The 21,822-nt window shown below is 34.3% G+C and overlaps 1 protein-coding gene across 1 annotated transcript; it reads left to right on the top strand.

Annotated features, from left to right (window-relative positions):
* Positions 1-17,786: 17,786 nt before the first annotated feature.
* LOC118196593 (uncharacterized protein F54H12.2-like) lies at positions 17,787-19,085 on the top strand. The gene has a single exon (XM_035368065.2). The coding sequence runs from the start codon at positions 17,787-17,789 to the stop codon at positions 19,083-19,085; it is 1,299 nt and encodes a 432-aa protein (XP_035223956.2).
* Positions 19,086-21,822: the final 2,737 nt, after the last annotated feature.

The raw sequence follows: 21,822 nt of genomic DNA, 5'->3' as shown, positions 1-21,822 counted from the left end.
TTTGTTAAAAAAATCTGTTATGTTTTCGTGCATAAAATGTTTTAATATTAAAATATTCGTCAGATTTTTGGTTCAGTTAGTAAATAGTACCCATATAAAGAATTCCATCAAATTTCAGTTATGTACCATTTACCATTTTTAAAACAGCACGCGCGCAAGGTGGAAACATGACGAAACATTTTGTCACAAAGCGGATTGAATTACAAAAATATTTGTGGCAACACAAACCTTCTGGTTACTAGATCCCAAAGCAGCTATATTATGTAGTCAGCTGTCAAAAGTTGCAAGTAATTGCTTTTAAAATAAATAAAATATTCCAATTCTTGCAACAGTCACATATTCGAAGATCATGAGGGGTTTAAGGTGTATTTAGCCCCCTTAACAAAAAATAGGGAAATTTGTATATAAGAAAACAATGAAGTACAAAACCCTATAAAGAATAAAAAAAAAGGTACTTTTTTACCCTCCTTCAAGAAGTAAGTAGACTTCAAGCTAGACAGGTGTTATAGTTGCTGCAATAAGTGAAAAGGAGAAGAATTTTATTCTCGTAAAAGTATTTTATGATGGAAAAAAAATTGTCTTATTACTAAATAAGCTATTAATTAAATGTGAAGTTCCGGTTCTAAAAGTGCTAGAAGCTGGAATGAAATTCTCTTTAAGCAAATTAGTTCTAACATCTTTTTTTTTTTAGCCCAAAAGGCGTTAGTCCGAATGGGCTATTAGTCTCGAAATGGGATTTTGCGTCATCCACTATAAATGGCAAATCGCTTTTCAAACTGTTGCCACCAAATGCTGTTTCCCTGTATTATCTATAAAAAAATTATATAATGAAGAATCTGCATGTATGTATGTATGTCCGTCGCATTGTGAAAAAGCGACGGTACCTAGAATTATTAAATTTTGAATCACGTTGTCCTTCATCCGAACATGGACACCTAGAAGCTAGAATTTTATATTTCATATTTTGTAAAACGTTTACGATTTTTTGATTAACAAACTCGACGGTCTGAAAGCGAGCAGTGGCAAAACTGTACCGGAAAATATATTTTTATTTCATGTTCGCAACACTATCTATCGGAAAGTCTAGGATGTATTGTTTTTACTTCTTTGTACGAAGTAAAGCGGAAGTATTGTAATCGCGAAAAGTTTCAGGCAGCATATTTCAACGAAAATATCCATTTTGACCGCTATCGAATGTAATTTAACGATGTTTTTGCGTTATATCTGTACGTAAGGACAGAATAAAAAGACTCGTTTCAAACAAAATTATAAAACTGCTTTAAAATTAATTCTGAAGAGAATTTTTCGTGGCGTCTATACTAACGTATGTACGTACGTACGTATCTCGCATAACTCGAAAACGAGTAGCCTCAGAACGTTGAAATTTTGTACATAGGACTATAACATGTAGATTTGCACCTTGTATTTCGTATGCAATCGGTCGCACCAAACGTATATAAATATATTTATATATATATATATCCACTCTCTTACCCGGCTCAGTGATCTGAGTTTCTTTACTCTTATATGTTTGTAAATTGTACATTTTTTGCTTTAAAAATGACTGAAATATGTTGTTCTTTTCTTCCGGTTAAGGTTTTTATGCCTTTAGTAAATCTGTATGCAACATTTTTAGAATTATCAACAATTTTAAAATTGTTTAAATGCCGCTAAGCCTTTTTGTTATGGCGTCCATCGATGTTTACATTTGAAACAGGAGATTAGTGGATTTGTTGCCAATCTAGAGAATCTTAGCTTCGCAACAACAAAGATAACGCCTTCATTTATTATTGCCAATTGAATCATGCTTAATCCTTTCTGGAATTTTTTCGAGAAAATAAGTGTTTAAGATTTACTTCGTAATTTTTAATATAGATATTTTGAGTTTTTATATAGTTTGGCCTTCTCGCAAAGTGAGAACTGAATTAATGGAATGAGAAATACTCAATCGTCTGTGAAAAACTGTTTCTTTTTTGTTTTGTTTGCTTAATTTCTTTTATACATCATTCTAGCTTTATTATATACTATTTAATATGTGGCAACGATTAGATAATTCTATTCTTTAATGATATAAATTTCGTGCATTTTGAGTTATAATATAAACGAAGTATAATACTGTTAGGTCAATCTAGCGCCAGAGTGTCGCAAATACTAGAGTGAATTTTAAAGAATGCATTTATTCTATTGTGGTTTATGCGCTGTCGGCGAAGTAGATTTAATTCATTAAGTTTAAATGAAATGCAAGAAAATTGCGTATAATTTAATATTCCGTACAAGGAAGTCATGCGGTGTACGCATCAGATTTGTTTTAAGAATTTTGTGATTTTGATCTTGAATCGAATTTTATGTAGTTTAAGTGCTAAGAACGTGATATTGAATAAATAAATTTAACACACAAAATGTTAATAATAAAAAGACAAAGAAAAGTTTCGTATGTAATCTTACTAAGAATATTAAATATGATGAATAAAGAAAAGATTAAAATCAGAAAACGTTTATTTCAACACTTAACACTACATCAGGAGTTCTAAACGTATGCTGCTGCTATGCTACTTTTAAAATTTTTGTAACTTTGCTGTTGAATTGTATGTGACATAAGAACGAAGAAAATGGTGCTTAATAATAAAGATAGTAGAGTGAGTGTAGATAAATAATGATATAGTGAGTGTAGATAAATAATAAAGATAGTGAGTGTATCTGCAGCTGTAGACTACGAGCTAAGTGAGAGAGTAAAATACCTTAATAAGGAATCCTTTCGGACTGTTCGATGTTATGCAAATTGTATTTCTTTCTTTGTACTGAGGAGCGGCGCAGACGCAAATTTGTTAGGTTTTTAAAGCTCGCGTTTAGAGCTTCGAGGTTGCTGTGAATTACTGGAGTTTCAACTAAGCGGAGGTTCTTCTGAGTTTGTGTTGGTAAGCCGCCACTGAAGTCGGAGTTTGTGTGGTCTTCGCCGTTCCTCTTCGCCTAACTTACTATTTGAAAGTCAATAAAGAAGTTTCGGTCAACGTTAGGAGTCTGAGATTTTTGGGGTTCTATACTGAAGTAACATCAAGTTAATTTACAGTCCACTATTTTTAAACAACGGAACGTACATGTTTAATTGGTCCGTCAGCTACGGAGTCGCAAATTTGGTGAGTCAGTGTTTTTTTTTTATCTTTCTTATTAGATAATGGAATTTACAACGCTTAAGACTAAAAAGCGTGTAGCTAAAGCTAAGTTAAGTAAACTGAAAGAGAAAATTACCGTGACTTACGATTCTGCTGATGTTGATCAGTTGGAACTTTTTAAATCTAGATTAAATGACTTAATGACCGAACTTTCGGATATTTTTAGTAACATATTTGTAGTGTGTGAAGAAAAAGATATTGATGTATTTATAGAAGAACAACAGGTCATACAAGATACTGTGGATGAGTTAATTTTAATGCTAACCAGAGTTAAGAATGTTAAAGACATTAGTGTGGAAACTAAATCTTGTGAAATAGCGAGTATACGCTTACCTAAGCTAACTCTTCCTGTATTTAGTGGCAGTACTGAAGAATGGTTATCATTTTCTGATTTATTTAAAACGGCGATAGTGGATAATGACCGTTTATCAGGTGCACAAAAGCTACAATATTTAAAGTGTTCTTTAAAAGGAGATGCTCTGCGGATTGTTCAAGCTTTAACTATTTGTGACAGGAATTTCGAAATAGCGTGGCATTTATTGTGTCAAAGATTTTCACATAAGAGAAAATTACTTTCATCGTTATTAAAGAAAATCTTGTATTTATCAAATTTACAATATGAAATTCCTAGTCAGATATTAGCGTTAGTAGACACTGTAAGAGAGTGTGTATGTTCGTTTGAAAATCTAGGATTCAAAGAGGAGCAATTCGCGGATACTATTTTAATGTTAATAGTACAGTTAAAATTGGATTCTTCGACGAGAGGATGGTGGGAAAGAACATTAAAGAGTGAGGAAATACCAACACTTAATAATCTGCTAGAGTTCTTGAAATCTCATGCCAGAACCTTGCAAGCAGGTAAAACGCAAAGTGTTAAAAAACAAGTTACAAAAGACAAATTAACTTCATTGGCTTCAGAGATTCGCGTGCAGTGTACGTATTGTAAAGCCGGTCATTCAGTTTTTAAATGTAATAAGTTTTTAAATCTGAATGTTCAGGAACGCGTTAATTTTGTCAAGAGAAATAATGTTTGTTTTAATTGTTTGGTTTCAAACCATAAAGCTTTCGAGTGTAGAAGTACACATAAATGTAAAAAGTGCTTTAAAAATCATCACACACTACTGCATTTCGAAAGAGTTCAAAATGAGCCAAAGGCACGTAAAGGAGTTACGAACAGTTCGAATGAATTATCAGTGACCGCTAAGCCATTTTTCCCTGGGCCAGAACCTCGCGCTCAGTCGGCTGGGTCAGGGAAGAATATCGCAAGTTCTAGTCCAGTAATTAAATCTTGTGTTTCAGACTTTAATTTTCAGAGTGAAGTTTTATTATGTACGGCTCTTATTAAAGTGTTACATTCATCGGGTGAATACCAATTGTGTAGAGCCCTCCTTGACCCTGGCAGTCAAGCAAGCCTGATTTCTGAAGATTGTGTACAAAGGCTAGGGTTAGCAAGAAGAAATGCCAAAGTTTTTATTTCATGTTTAGGGTCTTTGGATACGAAAACTAATGGGATTACGGAAATAAACTTCGTTCCGCATTTTCCGGCGAAAGTGTCATTTAAAACACCAGTATTTATCATCAATAGAATTATTGGAACTTTGCCGCATTTTACATTGGATAAGAAGTACGTTGAGGAATATAATGATTTAATGTTAGCAGATCCAACATTTTACAAAAGTGGGCCTGTTGATATACTTTTAGGCGTAGATATTGCCTTACCTCTTTTAAAGGGAGAAATAATTAAAAGCGAAGAAGGTAAACCGGTAGCTTCTCGTTCTGAACTAGGATGGATTATTTCAGGTAGTGTGAATAATTCAACAGAAATTAATCCTACTATCTATGTTAATAATATACAAGTGGAAACTGATCAGATGCTGTCTGACTTTTGGAAATTGGATGTTGTATCTACGTTTGACATGCTTACTAAATCGGAGAGAGCATGTGAAGATTATTTCAAATCTACATATACGAGAGAGGAAAGTGGGGTATATACTGTGAAATTACCGTTTCACTCTCCGCCTTCTCAGCTTGGAGATTCCAGACAATTAGCTGTGCGTAGATTCCAATCATTAGAAAATTCACTTCTAAAAAGGCCTCAGATATATGAACAGTATAAGGATTTCATGAGGGAATACCTTGAGCTGAGACATATGGAGGGAGTGCCTGAGGGAGAGATTCTTATTGACTCTACGTATTTCATGCCTCATCATGCCGTATTAAAGGAATCGAGTACTACGACTAAACTGAGAGTTGTTTTCGATGCTTCAGCTAAAACGACATCGGGTCTTTCATTGAATGATATTTTGATGGTTGGGCCAAGAGTTCAGCAAGAGCTGTTTCCAATTCTTCTACGGTTTAGAACTCGCAAAATTGCAGTATGTGCCGATGTAGAGAAGATGTTCAGACAAATTCGTGTCCACCCAGAAGATACAAATTGGCAACGAATGCTTTGGAGGGATAGTCCTAGTGAGCCCTTGAGTACATTTAGATTAGTGACAGTTACATATGGGACTGCCTGTGCGCCATATTTGTCTACTAGAGTAATGAAACAACTTGCATTAGATGAACAAGTGAGATTTCCTTTAGCATCAAAAATTGCCCTTCGTGATTTTTATGTTGATGATTTGCTTTCAGGGGCACAAAGTGAAGAGGAAGCGAATGTTCTAGTTCAGCAGTTGAATGAAATGATGAAAAGGGGTGGATTTCGCTTAAGGAAGTGGATTTCAAACAGTTCAGCTATTTTAGAGAATATTCCCGAGTGCTTACGAGAATCCAATATTTCTCTTGAAATAAACAGTGACAAGAAAGTAAAAGTATTGGGAATTAATTGGAACAACTCTAGTGATACGTTTCACTTTTCGGTATGCATAAGTGATAAAGAGTTTACTAAGAGGACTATTTTATCAGAAGTAGCGAAAATTTTTGATCCAATGGGATGGTTAGCGCCAACAATAATATACGCGAAAATATTATTGCAAGAGTTATGGAACTTACAGCTGGGTTGGGATGAACTTGATGATAAGAGAATAAGTAGAAAATGGAAGCGTTTCTATCCAGAATTACCCTTACTTTCATGCTTACAATTTCTGAGGTATGTCTTGAGTCCGAAGGCAGTAGTGATAGATATCCATGCTTTCTGCGACGCTTCAGAAAAGGCTTATTGTGCAGTCATCTATCTCCGTACAATCGACCTTGATTCGTCAGTCAAAGTCAGCCTTCTGACATCGAAAACCAGAGTAGCGCCCTTAAAAACCCAGTCTCTTCCGAGACTAGAGTTGTGTGCTGCGTTACTTTTAGCAAACCTCTTAAATGCAGTATTATCATGCATAGAACTGCCTATTAACAATATTTACGCATGGACCGACTCGCGGGTTACATTGGCATGGGTTTCGTCCGAACCTCGCCGTTGGCTACCTTTTGTGGCAAATCGAGTTGCAAAAATCCAGGAAGCTGTTCCAGGTATTCAATGGAATTATGTTGCTGGGAAAGAAAATCCTGCAGACTGTGGGACCAGAGGTTTTATTCCATCAGAATTCCTACAATGTGAGTTATGGATGAAGGGACCGCAGTGATTAAACGAATCCGTAATTCATGTACAGCAAAATTCAAGTGTAGAATTAGAGGGGGAGGTTATGTTGAAGGAATTGAAAAAGAGTTTCAGTTCAAATATTTCCAAATTTGAAGAGCCTAGTGTGTTTTCAAGATTTTCGTCATGGTTAAAGTTATGTCGAGTGTTAGCGTGGTGTTTAAGATTTAGAAATAATTGTAGTAAGTTACCTACAGAGCGTATAAAGGGTTATTTATCTACTGAAGAATTCTGTGAAGTTGCGGTAATAAGGCCAATTAGGATGCAATCACACCGCTCACCCGAAGGCGAAAATATAGAAAAGGCAAAGTCAAGGGTTAAATTCATCCATTCTAATGAGATAGCACTAGCGAAGTAATAAAGCACTACGGTTTTACGTACATAATTTCTGAGTAAGCTATTTGTACGAACTGAAATAATTCTTGCATTTAAACTTGTATTCCAAATTAAGATTTAACTTAAATCATTGTAGATAATTACTGAGACAATTAGATTTTTGTAGTGCAGTTTACGTGGGATGGGATCACTTGGGGTCACGTGATATGAAACGGCGAATCAGGATGTTGCCCCATGTAAACATTTAGTAAATTCTTAAATTAATGTCTTTCCACAAATTTATCGGCTATATTTATTGTCTTTTTACAAAATTTTAAACGATATTAAAATGTTTATGCCTTCAAAATAAAAATTTCTTAGAACTAATATTTGTTGACATTTTTTATATGTATACTGTGTGTTGTCGCCAATAAAGTCTGCTTGGCGAGATTTGCGCCGTCTAAACGGAAAAATAGCTTTTTTTTTTTTTTTTTTTTTTTAAATCTAGATAGAAAACTGAATAATATTAATTGTTGGTAATATTTTAAAATTAAGTCAGAAAAATAAATACAAAATATTTTATATATTAAAAAAAGTTTTATAAAATAAGATAATAAAGATTATTTTAAACACTATTTCCGACACATACATGCACACACGTATACATATGGAATAGAGAAAAAAGAGAATGCTAATATCTCAAAATTTCAAGTAGAGAGAAGATAAGCAAATTCTTATGCGCGTATAGAGTCCTCAAGCAAGCAATACACCAAAGAAAGCAATTTGGTGAAATGTAAGACATTTTAAAAAATGTGGAGAACAAATAAATCAGTTGATAATAATACAGAAGGGCAGAACAGGTTATAAACATTAAAGAAGTGAAATTTCCTCAGTGTAGCCCTGTTGCACTTTAAAAATTAGAAAACTAATAAAACGTTTTCGGCCTCATTAGCGGGCGAGGGTAAAGTTGCTGAACACTGGTAGTTCTGACCTGATTTCAATCCCAGCTGAACGAACTGGTTCCATGGGCGTTTTCGTGGTTTTTCCCCCATGTGTAACGTGTATACGAGACAGCTCTACTGGAAAGGCCTCCACGAAGGCATGCGTCCGCTTTGACAGATAGACCTAGTGGGTTATGCCGTGATATCTATAAACCAAGCCAATAAAGCCTTTTCAAGTATACCACAAATCTAACATACTGTATTAATACGAAATGAGAAACAAAACCATAGTACGAAATACAGTATTCATTATTATGTAGACCATTTTTCCCTTCTGGCTTTCCTCGTAACTATAGTATTCTTAAACTGAAACATAGTTTGATAATAATTTGTTAAAAAGTAGGCCTGAAAATCTTCTAAAAATACCTTGCACATGCCCTTTATCTCTTTGGCTGAAGCAGTTTTATTTCTTGTTTTGTCAGTAAATCTGGCTAATCTTTGGAATATGGTAACAGGTAGTTTGGCGACATTTTGGTAAGGCGATAGAGGTTACTAGCTAGGTGTTTGGTGTATTTAATTATGGCAAAGCACACTAGGGCTATCTGCCTAAGAGGAGGGATGCCTGCGTGGAGGACTTTCTAAGGGAAACTGGCTCGTATACACGTTACACATGGGGAAAACCACGAAAACGCCCATGCAGTCACCCCGTTCGCGGGTGGTTACTAGCTAGGACTTTAGCAGTAATCTGAGAAGTACACGAATTCGAATCACAGATTATTTTGTCTCGGAGAAATGAGAGATCATGAGACATGTCATGTGAAATTTTCAGGAAAATTCCAATCGGGATTTTAGCTAATAAGCACTTAGAAAGGATTTCGCTGCTAAAGTGCAGAATCGCCCATTTATTTGTTTGGCGCTTTTTACAAGAGTAAGAAGAATTGGATTTTTCTCAATTTTCTTTGACTTTTCAAGTGAAAATAGGTCGATGTGTACATGGATAAAGTCAACAGTGTGCACAATGTCATTTTTGTGCAATTCTGGGATTTTTTTTAAGTGAAAATAGGTCGACGTGTATATTGATACCGTGCATATGCAATTCTTAAAAACGCGGCCAGCACTGGACGATTCTACACTTTCTCACAATTTCGCACCTAATCTTCGTCATGATTAGGCACATTTGTTCCATAAAAGTTCTAGCATAAGCGTAATTCGGCTAGCAGATTGTTGGAAAACATGTTGAGCAAAGGAAAAAAAAAAAATGCCTTTACTTCGTAAAAACAAAATGGCGTCCAAAAAAAAAAACAAAAAAAAAAAAAAACTAGCAGGTTGCCGTAGCGGGGTTGGTGGCCAAAAAATCGCCAAGTTACCATAAGCCGAAGATTCACCAAAAATTTCACATTTGAAATTTTATTAATACCAGAGGAGTAATTTACTGGATTTAAAAAAAATCAGAAAGCAGTAAAAAATAAACCAGATTATATTATCACATCTGTCTGTACAAATTAATTCATCACTTAGCAATTTTGGAATAACAAAGTTTCGAAATTCCTATTGTAAGATTCTCACTAGTGTAAATCTCAGTTACTGTAGAAAGTGACGAATCTTAAGAACTAGTTAGCGAATAATCGCTTACTTTCGTGTGACAAGAAACAACAAGATGGAAGTGTAACTAACCCTTTATTATTCTAATAAGATTTAACAAAACTCTGTCTTGGAGTGTACAATCAAAGCCGACACTTGGGCTTGAACTTAAGAGACTAAGAATTAAACTAAAACTAAGATTAACTAAAGAAATATAGCCGAAGCTATCAAGATTCTGGACTAGTTGGCCCCTTAACTCTATTTGACTACGAAGCTTATCAAGGACCTGAGAAATAACAGCGTAATAATACTGAGCGTAATAACAGCTTTGAGAGAGAGAGTGGCCAAAAAGGCAGACGCGCGTAAATCAGAAACTCTGATTATTTCTCATTCTGCAAGTAAACATCATGGTTTAAATACCGCTCCTCCTCATTAAATATTCAGAGATTCCGAAACAACGTTCTGGCCGGAAGTAGTAAGTTGAAGTTAAGATTTTGACAGGAAAGGAACTTAACATTTAACTGTTAATAAAATTAAAATAATCCTTACAATATATTCGTATGAAATTTTAATTTGTTTCATCACATATGTCGTGTTTAAACATGATCTTTATGCTTCAATCATGCACATTTGCTTTTGCTGAGATTATGAGGACTGGTATTTTTTCTGTCTTGAATTATTTGGAAAGAAGCTTAAAGAAAATCTTGCTCCCAGGAAATTCTAATCTTTCTCTCTCTCTCTGTATATATATGTAAATATATGTGTATATTTATATAAAAATGTATGTGTGCATTAAAATGACGTAATGACATATTCAGTTAAAAAATTATTACTATTTACTTTATCGTATTAGCCCAAAGGAGCAATTTGCCCAGAAGGGCTGTTAATTTCGTTTTGCCATTTTGCTTCGAATGACAAAAGCTGTGAATCACTTTTCAAATTGTTGCCCCCCCCCCAATATTAGAGCCCTGCATTATATTCAAAGAAATTAAATAATGAAGAATCTCATGAATGTATGCATGTTTCTCGCACTGTAAAAAACCAATTGCACCTACAGACATCAAATTTTGAATAACGCAGTCCTCCACTTGATTATAGGAATGTATAAGCCCAAATTTGGAATTTGTTTTATTACCTATTTCATATTTTGTAAACTTTTAACGAATTTTCGACTAACAAACTCAACGATTTCAAAGTGAGCAATGGCAACACTGTACGAAAAAAATACGTTTTTATCTCCAGCGCGTGATAGTGTTTATCGAAAATTCTAAAGATATGCTTTTTTAAAATTATTTTAACTGGGATATTTTCTCTTTGCGATGTTTTCTCCCACGATGTTTTGTAGCACGACGTTTTCACCTTTCGTTGTTTTCTCTGCGACGTTTTTGTCCGCGATGTTTTTGCCGCGATGTTTTCGGCTTCCGTTTCTCACACTGTGACAAATCAGCAGTAACTAGAGGCATTAAATTTTGAATAGCGTAGTCCTCCACTCGAATATGGACATCTATAAACCTAAATTTGGAATATGGAATTTGTTTTTATTATCTATTTCATATTTTATAAAATATTAACAAACTTAACCATTTCAAAGCGAGCAATGGCAATACTGTACGAAAAAACAAAACATTTTTATGTCCAGCGCGCGAGACTGTGTATCGGAAATTCTAAAGTTACGCTCATTTAAAAATTATTTTCCGATAATACTGTTGAATTGAATTTTATGATTTAAGTGCAAAGAACACGATATTTTAGAAATGAAGGTTACACAGAAAACGTTAAAAACTGCTTCTTTGGGCGTAATGTAAAATCTGAAACATTTCAGATTTCTTTTTTCTTTTTTTTTTTTTTTTTTATTTGATGCATTTGTGCAATTAAATGTTTTTAGATTTTTAAGTTTCATACAATTTTAAAATTACTGTACATATATATAAAAACCTTTTAATATCCTCCAGCTTTATTTTTCTGCCTTTTGTACATTCATGATTTATCTAATAATGTAACTTTTCTAAATAAATGCAATAATATGAATCTAAATATTCGCGAGACTGATCAATTAGAAAAAGCAGGTTTAGCTTGTTCAGCAATTAAAGTATCAGAATACCAGCAAATACAGAAAAAGTTACAGGGAAACTTTTAAAATGCGCAAGGCAGTTTAGCTCAAATTATAATGATTAATTAGTTGTTTTTGCTGTTTTCAAATTAATGCACATCATGTTTTAGCATTATATAGAAAGATATTAGATTCTGAATAAGGGCGGAATTTTTTATTTTAAGCTTTAAGGAAAAAACTGCTTTGCCAGAAATAAAATAAATTTTAAAATATCATGTTTTGGCTTTTAAAAAAATTGAAATAAAGGGTTAAAAAATGAAAAAGTTCTTATTATTAATGATCTTTCTATATAATGCTAAAACATGATGTGCATTAATTTGAAAACAGCAAAAACAACTAATTAATCATTATACGTTCCGTTGTTTAAAAATAGTGGACTGTAAATTAACTTGATGTTACTTCAGTATAGAACCCCCAAAACCTCAGACTCCTAACGTTGACCGAAACTTCTTTATTGACTTTCAAATAGTAAGTTAGGCGAAGAGGAACGGCGAAGACCACACAAACTCCGACTTCAGTGGCGGCTTACCAACACAAACTCAGAAGAACCTCCGCTTAGTTGAAACTCCAGTAATTCACAGCAACCTCGAAGCTCTAAACGCGAGCTTTAAAAACCTAACAAATTTGCGTCTGCGCCGCTCCTCGGTACAAAGAAAGAAATACAATTTGCATAACATCGAACATACCCCCAGCCTTGAAGTCCCAAGGGGGTTCAAACAATAAATTTAAACTGTTGAACTGCATAAACCTGAAAAATAAAAATTAAAGTCTCTAAATCAAGAATTAAATGGCAAAGCGCATAGCTTTGCTATAGGTCGTTTTATTTCACCATTAGACGTGCGTAAACTCACCACTCGAACTTTCTCATCCAGACCAGCATGCACGTTAATAATTCTACCTAATTTCCAACGTAGCGGAGGTAGATTTTCGTTCTTAATAAGAACCATATCACCAATCTTCAGATCTTGTTGTAATTTCCACAACTTGGGTCTCTGCTGCAATCTAGATAAATACTCACTGCTCCAACGATTCCAGAAATGTTGAAATAACCTTTGCACGTTCCTCCAACGGTCACTGCAGCTCATGGTTTCTTGAAATTGGTTAGATTCTGGAATAGCGCTTAAAGCCGCTCCGGTTAAAAAGTGAGTAGTATACCCCCCACTATATGCGGCAAAAGGATGCCGCCATGACGTAATAGAACAAAGGATGACGCAACGGGGGCGTGGCCTCCGCCATATTGGATCACGTGACTTCCATCCGCCATGTCGGATCACGTGACGTCCGCCCGCCGTATTGGATCACGTGGTGTTCCCTTGGAATGACTCATCCTTTTCCCGCCATGCCGTGCGTGCTGAATCGCCGAGGCATTCATTAATTTTATTCGGTAAGTATTTATGAAGGATTTAATTAATTATTATTTAACTTACCTAATTAATTTATTAATCACGTGGTCTTTGGAGAACATCGGCCATTTTGTTTTGTACGGTGATTTATGCTGCCCTTCATGACAGTTTTAAAAATTGCGTGGGCCCGAACCCACGATGTCGAGATCTCCAGCTACGCGCTTTAACCACTGAGCCACGCTTTTGTTACCACAGAACACTAAAAATTCGTACTTAGAAAAAAAAAAAGGCAAAGCGTTCAACGAGTTTACCGATCGAAAAGTTTCTTTTAAACGATGAAAGAGGGGTAGAAGACATATATTTTAATTTCTTAATTTTTTTTCGAACATTGATTACCTTCTTTAAGATATTATAAAGATTATTTTATGCTTAATTTTTAATTAATATTTTCAATTTATCAAATGAATTTTTTTTCTTCTAAGTGGGTGATATTATTTTCGAATGGAAGAAATTTTTTAAAATTATTTATTATCTGCAGGGAAAGAGTTAAAATGATATTTTTACATCTGTACTGATTTTCTTGAAGCTATGTTACTGCTGGCGCCATCTAGCGTCCAGAACATCATCTAAAAGTAACAGGATCGTAAAAAAAAATAATATGAAAATGTAATACATTTCCTTTTCACGGGGTACGAACTCGCTACCACCCAATAATTAATAAAAAGGGATTGAGGGGGACCGCATCCAAGTCTTTAAGCGATACCCCACAATTCCTTGGTTGATATGGTTCTTAATTATCTGCATAAGGTTTTTCCGTGCTCCGCCATCTTGGATTTCCTCTATAGCCGCCATTTTGAAGAATTTTCTTGGTGGGTAAATGACGTCACCCTTATCATGTTTGTGCATGATTTGGTTGGGAAATGGCGTCTGCCTTTTCACTCCCTTTGTGTAGACATCCGCGTAGGTGAACGAATACATTTCTGTGGACCAATCAGAAAGCAGAAAAATGATGTCATGCCCTCTTAACCAATCCGCGTATTCAGACAAAGTAAAAAGTTCGGAGCCGAGTTTCAACCGCTGGATTGCCTCCGAAATTCATTACTTGCTAAATTCTAGAAGTTTGTTACCACGCGTTGCTTATTTAGTTTTGTGTTTGCTTTGTTGTACTGTTGTGCATAATGAAACGTCTAGCTGCAAATTCATGTTTATCATCAAAGAAGTTTTGCGGTGCTTCATATGACGAAACTTTGCTGAAGCTTGATTCTTTGCCAAAGAATATGTTTCATCTCGGAGGGGATATTTTTGTCACTGTATCGTGTTTTTTAGGTTTGACTCGTGTTCACGTTCGGAAATATGTGACTGATGACAACGATTTGCTACATCCTAGCAAAGATGGAGTTTCGCTTTCTCCTCTAGTATGGAAAGAATTGAGCGATCATACCAATACATTTGCTTCCTTTGAAGGTTCCGATAGTGTTTTTATTGTGAAGAAAGATGTGTGTGTTTCAAAACAAAATGTCAACGGTGAACTAATTATATCACTACAAAGATTGTTCCAAAGAAAAGATTTACGATTTGAATTTGTACCGGAACGTGTTCTGTTGAGGAAAGAACATTTACGCAAACTGGACTCCATATATAGCGAAATATGTGGTGTCGCGAAGGAAACACTTATTTCTAAAACTCTTAACTATTTTGTGAAAAAGCAGGTGGTTGGTGATACACATTTTGAATTGAATGAATATGCTGGTGATCCAGACCGTCCAAATGGATTTCATGAGCTGCAGGACTCTTTGTGTAAGTGTATTGAAAAATTTATTTCTAAAAAAATTTCAGAACTTTTTGTGTGTTTTGGTTGCAAAGAAGGGATTAATAATCAGCTCGGACATGAATGCTTATCAACAAGCCGTGCTGAAAAATGTGAAACTTATTTTGACCAGGCTTTGTTTACAGTTAATTGGCCTGAGATAGCAAATGACTTCATTCGTGAAAATGAATGTAATATAAATTTTAGTAAACTAATTGTTACTGATGACTTTTTTGATGTTATTAATGTAAATGATGTACTGAATATTATTCAAAATTTATATGTATGTGAAGAAACTAATTTGTTTAAAGATTTACTGAGTAGTTCTTTTTGAAAAAATAAAATAAAATATTAGTTTTTATTCACTTTTTTGTATTGCTTTCTTTTTTGTTTCAAAATATTGTTTTGTTTTTTTTAAAAAAAAATTGTATATTTTTTGAGTGACTCGGCATGAATTTTAATTTTCTAACTAAGAAAATACTAAATAGTTAATATTTTTAAAAAAGATGTTATTAGGATTAGGTGAAGCGGGGTATAAAAAAAGTATAAATAAATGTTCACTTTGATTTATCATTTTATTTGGGTAGTGCTTGCCCGAGGATGAACATAACTTTTTCTGTTGATAAAAATTCCTGTTGTAATGTCAGAAATTCTGAATCTGACATATCGGGATCCAGCGCAGCCGGCAAGCTTCGGTGGTATAAATGCTTTACAACGTGTTTCTGTAGTAAAAAGCAAAGAAATCAAAAGATGGTTGCAGGCGAAAGATTCTTATACGCTTCACAGACCTCTGCGGCACAGATTCCGACGCAACCGAGTCATTGTAGGGGGCATCGACGAACAATTTCAGTCTGATTTAGTGGATATGCAATCGCTGGTATCTTTTAATAGTGGTTATAAATATTTACTGACGTGCATAGATATTTTTTCCAAATACGCTTGGGCTATCCCTCTCAAAGATAAAACAGCTGTGTCCATTAAATCTGCTTTCAAAAAGATATTTTCGGAACTTACACCCGAGTCTTTACAGACAGATGCAGGAAAAGAGTTTACCAATAAGCAAGTTCAAAATTTTTTGAAAAAGAAAAATATCCACTTTTTTACGACACACAATAATACAAAAGCTTCTGTCGTGGAACGGTTTAATAGTACCCTTAAAACTAAAATGTGGAAATACTTTACCGAAATGAATACACGAAGGTACATCGATGTTATAGATAAATTGATATCCAGTTATAACAACACATGGCATCGAAGTATTAAGACAGAACCTGCATCGGTTACTCTACAAAATCAAGAAAAAATTTGGAAAACTTTGTACGGTCAGCAATCAGCACAAAAACCTGTTCCTTCAGATTTAAAGATTGGAGACACGGTACGCATCAGCCGCGAAAAAATGCTCTTCGAGAAAGGATACGAACAAAATTGGACAAGAGAAATTTTTACAATCCATAAAATAATTCGTCGAAATCCTATCGTCTATAAATTAAGAGATTTAGCGGGAGAAGATATACAAGGAACCTTCTATAAACAAGAATTACAAAAAGTAGCGGACTGTGGGTACTATCCTGTCGAAAAGGTACTGAAGACAAGAAAGCATTGGGGAAAATCAGAATACTTTGTTAAATTTCAGGGTTACCCTGAAAAATTTAATACTTGGGTTTCAAATTTGAAAATGATATAAAAACCATGCGTACTGTATTTTACTTTTCATTTGAGCGAAAATGTCCTTCTACGTAACACTCATAAGCGATAGCTCTAGGAGATTTTTTCCAGACAAAAAAATTTCTCGATTTATTACCCAACTACCGTCTCCTATTGATCTTAGTAATGGGGACTGGGAACTAGCTCTCCTAAATATTATTTACCCTCATTCATGATATAATGTCGGAAAAGATAATAATTTATTTGGGTTTGCTGTTCACAATGGAGAACTGGAAGGACGGCATATTCCTCCTGGTTATTATGAAACGATACCGGACATATTAAAAGCTATGACTTTAGTTTCTCATAAAAACAAAATTGAATTTTCTTATCATAACATTACGAAAAGAGTAATGATAAAGACGGATGAACAATCAAAAGTGGTTCTTCACGGAGGACTAGCTGAGCTCTTAGGATTTGAACCGGGTGTTTACGAAGGAAGTGTCCAAAGTCCTTTCGTAGCGAATCCGAATGGTTTTTTCCCCGTTATGTATGTATACTGTGATTTAGTTGAACCACAAATCGTAGGTGACGTACAAGCCCCCCTTCTGAAAATTGTAACAGTGGAAGGGAAAGACGGAGAGATTATTGACAAACATTACTCTCGACCTTTTTATTTACCAGTGATTCGTCAACATTTTCAAACGATTGAAATCGAAATAAGGTCTCATTCGGGGAGTCTGGTGCCGTTTGAAAGAGGTAAAGTTTTCATAGTGCTCCACTTTCGTTTGAGACAAATTCTATAAAAAGCTTTACCAAAAGAAAAAAATATTCATTCATAGTGTAAACGTTCTAAAAGCTGTATCTAAAATGCTCATTCCATATGCTTGTTGCACCAAACACTTTGAGGATTATTATGTGGGACAAACTGGAAAAGGTCTGCCGTATTATCAGGGAATGGTTTTACAGAAAGGATACGGAATAGGTGGATTTTTTGCGAAACTTTTCCGTAGTGCCATGCCATTTTTAATTAAGGGAGCAAAAACTGTTGGAAAAGAAGCTCTACGTGCATGAACGCAAATTGCAAACGATGTGATATCAGGAGAAAATTTTAAATCAGCCTTTAAAACCAGATCTAAAGAAAGTGGAAAAAAATTAGCAAGGAAAGCAGTTCAAAAAGCAGATGAGATGATTGGTCACGGAAAGTTTAAAAGGAAACGCAAATCTCCCAAACGCTTCATTTCGTCTAAAGCCAGGAAAGTGCAAAGACGTGACATTTTCAACTCATAATGGCTTTCCTCTTAAAAGATTCTCCAGAATGCGCCAAATCTGAACTCGATTTATTTACATTACCTCCAACCCAAACAGTTATAGAAAGAGGACAATGGATAGAATTTCATCCCCTTGCGAATGTGTCGGATGGAAGTCCTGTCGAATTCAATGTCGCGGGTAGTGGCGATGACTATTTGGATTTATCTCAAACTCAGTTATACGTCAAAGTTAAAATTTTGAAAAGCAATGGCGGCTCTCTCGGAAAAGATGATAAAGTGGGACCCGTGAATTTGTTTCTGCACTCCCTCTTTTCTCAAGTTGATATAAGCTTAAATGAAAGACTTATTTCCTCCAGCAATAACACGTACCCTTACAGAGCCATCATAGAAAAATTACTTAATCATGGTTTTGATACGAAAACTTCTCAATTATCATCAGAATTATATTTTAAAGATACAGCAGGCCGTATGAATGTTTTTGATACTGCGGATAAGCAACCTAATGAGGGATTCAATAAAAGAGCAGAAGAATTTAAACTTAGTGCTACAGTGGATATGATTGGACGGCTACATATAGATATGTTTCATCAAGAAAGACTTTTGTTGAACATGGTGGATATGAAAATTAAACTTATCCGCAGCAAACCGGAATTTTGTTTACTGGAGGAGGGGAATTTTAAAGTGTCATTGGAACATGCCTCATTATTTGTACGCAAAGTTCGAGTCAGTCCAGGTGTAATTTTAGGGCATGCAAAAAGTTTAGAAAAAGCGACAGCGAAATATCCTATCAACCGAGTGCTTTGCAAAGTGTATTCCATTCCATCAGGAAATATGAGTTTTGATCAAGATAGTATTTTTACGGGCCAGATGCCTAAACGCTTAATTGTTGCTTGTGTCGATAATGATGCTTTCAACGGAAACTATAAAAAATCTCCCTTCGAATTTAAGCACAATCATATCAATTTTATTGGCATTTACGTAGATGGGCAACCTATGCCTCACAATCCTCTTCAACCTGATTTCATGAATAAAACCTTTATTCGTGCTTATCAGAATTTATTTGCCAATGCAGAAAACCGAGGATTGTATCTTTCGAGATCAGAGTATCCAGAAGGATACTGCTTATTTCTTTTCGATCTATCACCTGACTTGTGTGATGGTTCTCACTTGAATTTAGTCCGTCATAGTAATTTGAGACTGGAGGTAAAATTCGGTTTCCCTCTGCCAATAACAACATCGTTAATAGTCTATGCAGAATTTGAAAACTTAATAGAAATCAATAAATCTAGAAATATTATCTACGATTTTGGTAACTAATGAATTCTTCAGAAATTCATAGAATACTCTCTCATGACAAATGGACAGCAAAGTACTACACTGGAGTTTTCCCTTCAGATAAAATCCCAGATGTTCATCGTTTCCCAGCAGCTATTGTAGTCAACACTGATAAACACAACGAGAAAGGGACGCACTGGCTGGCTTTCTTCATTGAAAATAATCAGACTTTAGAATTTTTCGATTCTTATGGACTTCCTCCCATGACTTATGGTGATGACATAGCAAAATTTACTAGCAAGTTTAACTGTGTGACATGGAATCAAGTTTCTCTTCAGAGTGTAACATCAAATGTTTGTGGACAATATTGTACTTATTATTTGTTAAAACGATGTCAAGCATTATGTTTGGAATCAATTGTATCTAATCTTTCTGTAAGAAATAGCGATTTTCATGTATTTCATTTTGTGAAGAAAAGGTATGGTGTAAAAATGATTTTTAAGAAATAAAATATTAATTTGCTTGGAATTTTAGTTTTGTCTTTCTTATTAATAAAGTGCAATTTACAATTTTCTTAAATAACTTTTCTTTTACCTTTTAGTTATAGAATAAATTTTAAAGGTTTCATTTAAGCTTAAAAATTATTTTCCATTGTAAATTACTGGAAAAAAAAAAAAAAAAAGATTTATTTTACTCATGACATTTGCACATTTTTTAAGGGAAAAAAAACTTACCTTTAAAAAAAAATCTGGATCATTTTTTTTCAACCTGAAATTAAAAAATATTTTTTCACACATAAAAACACACCAAATTTAACTAATATCTTTCTTTTTATTTAATATTTTATCCAAGAAGTTGAATACAATTTTCTTTTCTTTTTTACACATTTAGGTTTAGCATACATTGTAAACAGATACTTGTTTTTTACAAACTCCCTGGGAAAATCTACAACATCTAAGAATTTTTTAAACTCTTCATAACCTACAGGCTTGGTCTGTTGATTTCTTAACAAATAATTCACCAAGTCTTGAACATTAGAATTATTAATTTTAACTTGGTTCATGATTAATTCTTTAGATGGAGTCCATGTAATAATATCATTGTGAAGTTTTAAAAAGTCTATAATTCTTTTGGCAATGTTCTTAAATTTCACTGGAGCGGAATTCACAATTTCTTCTTCCATGGTAAACTTTTTCTCTTCTTCTTTGCTAAACTGAATACTTTCTTGTGTTTCTGATTTTAATTGGGGAAATATTACATATTTTTGAAGTATTTGAAGGTATTGCTTGGCTTTTTCATCTTCGGATAACTTCTCGTTTAAAATGGTGCTCATTTGCTGATCTAAATCTGATAAATGGTTTTCAGCAAATTCTAATTCTCGATCCGAGGGTACAAGGATAAATTTACGAGCGAACTCCATTAATTAATGTGCTCAGTACAGAAATTGCGGCAGGAATGAGCAACGAAAGAAATCCATCACCTTTTTGTACCAATAGTCTCCGTTTTTTAAATAAGGGTATCTTTTTATCACCTAATGTACGCAAAGTCCGTTTATATACGGCCAGTTTACGTTTCTGTCTTTTAGACAAAGGAACGTTACCCTGTAATACATTTAAAGCACATTCACATACACTTTTAATAACACTATTGGGACATTTTCTTAGAAGAGTTTTTTTTACTTTACTTTTGCCTAGGAGTTTAAGATGTTCCAGGCTCGACATCTGGACCTCAAATGATTGGTACTTTAACAATTCCTTCTCTTTTATAAAGGTCGCATAAGCAACCGCTTTTTGTGCAGATCTTATATTTTAGGACATTTTTTAAATAATCTAATTTTCAAAAAAAAAAAAAAAAAAAAAAAAAATTCGGTGTGGCAAATTTTATTCTTTTACAATGTAAAAGAGAGTTTTAAATTTTAAAAAACCTACAAATTAAATCACTGAAGGAGAAAACTTGTTGAGTGCAACAGCAACTAACGGAGTTCATAAACAAAATGCTTATCTGAAGGGAAAATGCCTGTACGTAACCTTAACATTTCTTGGGTTTCTGGTCTTAAATCTATTAGTAAATAACTGTAAGGGTTTGAAGTTGCATCCTGGAAGACTTCCTGAAAAGCCTTTGTTTTCCCGGGGAACATCTGCCTTGCCAAATGTACGACTTGACATTTATCTCTAGGATTTTTGAAAAGTATCATGTAATGACAATTCAAATGAATGGTTCGCATCTCTTTACCCTGCTGAAATAAATTTTGAACGATAAATATTATAGAAAGATTTCGGTGATGGCTTCCTTTCGTAAAAAGTTTACTTAAACGAGTATCGCTCGCTAACTCAGACATTAAATCATCAATGATAATTAGTGCATTTTGCAGGGAATTGAGGTTCGATGGTAGTCCTTCTTCAAACTGCACATTTTTCATTTTACTAAAAATAGGTTGATATGCTCCATAGCAATAAATTATACGCTGAGGCATAGGAGAAAGCAGACTTTCTTCGATGACTCGTTTCACAAAATATGTCTTACCGGATCCTGTCGGACCGCTGATGAGAGATGTGGAAGGGTGTTTCAACACAGGCAACTCCATTTTGTGGGGTACTGATGATCTTCAGGAATGTGTGAAGCTTTATATACTCCTCTCGTTTAAGAAAAGGCTAAGAAAAAAAAACAAAAAGAAAAAAAGTCAACCACACAATTTTAAAGTTTTACTGCAAAATATAATTTTTTTTAACATTAATCCAACAATAACCCTGCAATGAAATAAAATAAATGAGATGCATAC

Source organism: Stegodyphus dumicola, chromosome 5 (genome assembly GCF_044657685.1).
Source record: "Stegodyphus dumicola isolate Sdum_Otavi_A_Nest chromosome 5, ASM4465768v1".
Lineage (NCBI taxonomy): Eukaryota > Metazoa > Arthropoda > Arachnida > Araneae > Eresidae > Stegodyphus > Stegodyphus dumicola.
Note: the sequence above shows the minus strand (reverse complement) of the source record. Positions and strands in the feature narration are given on the sequence as shown.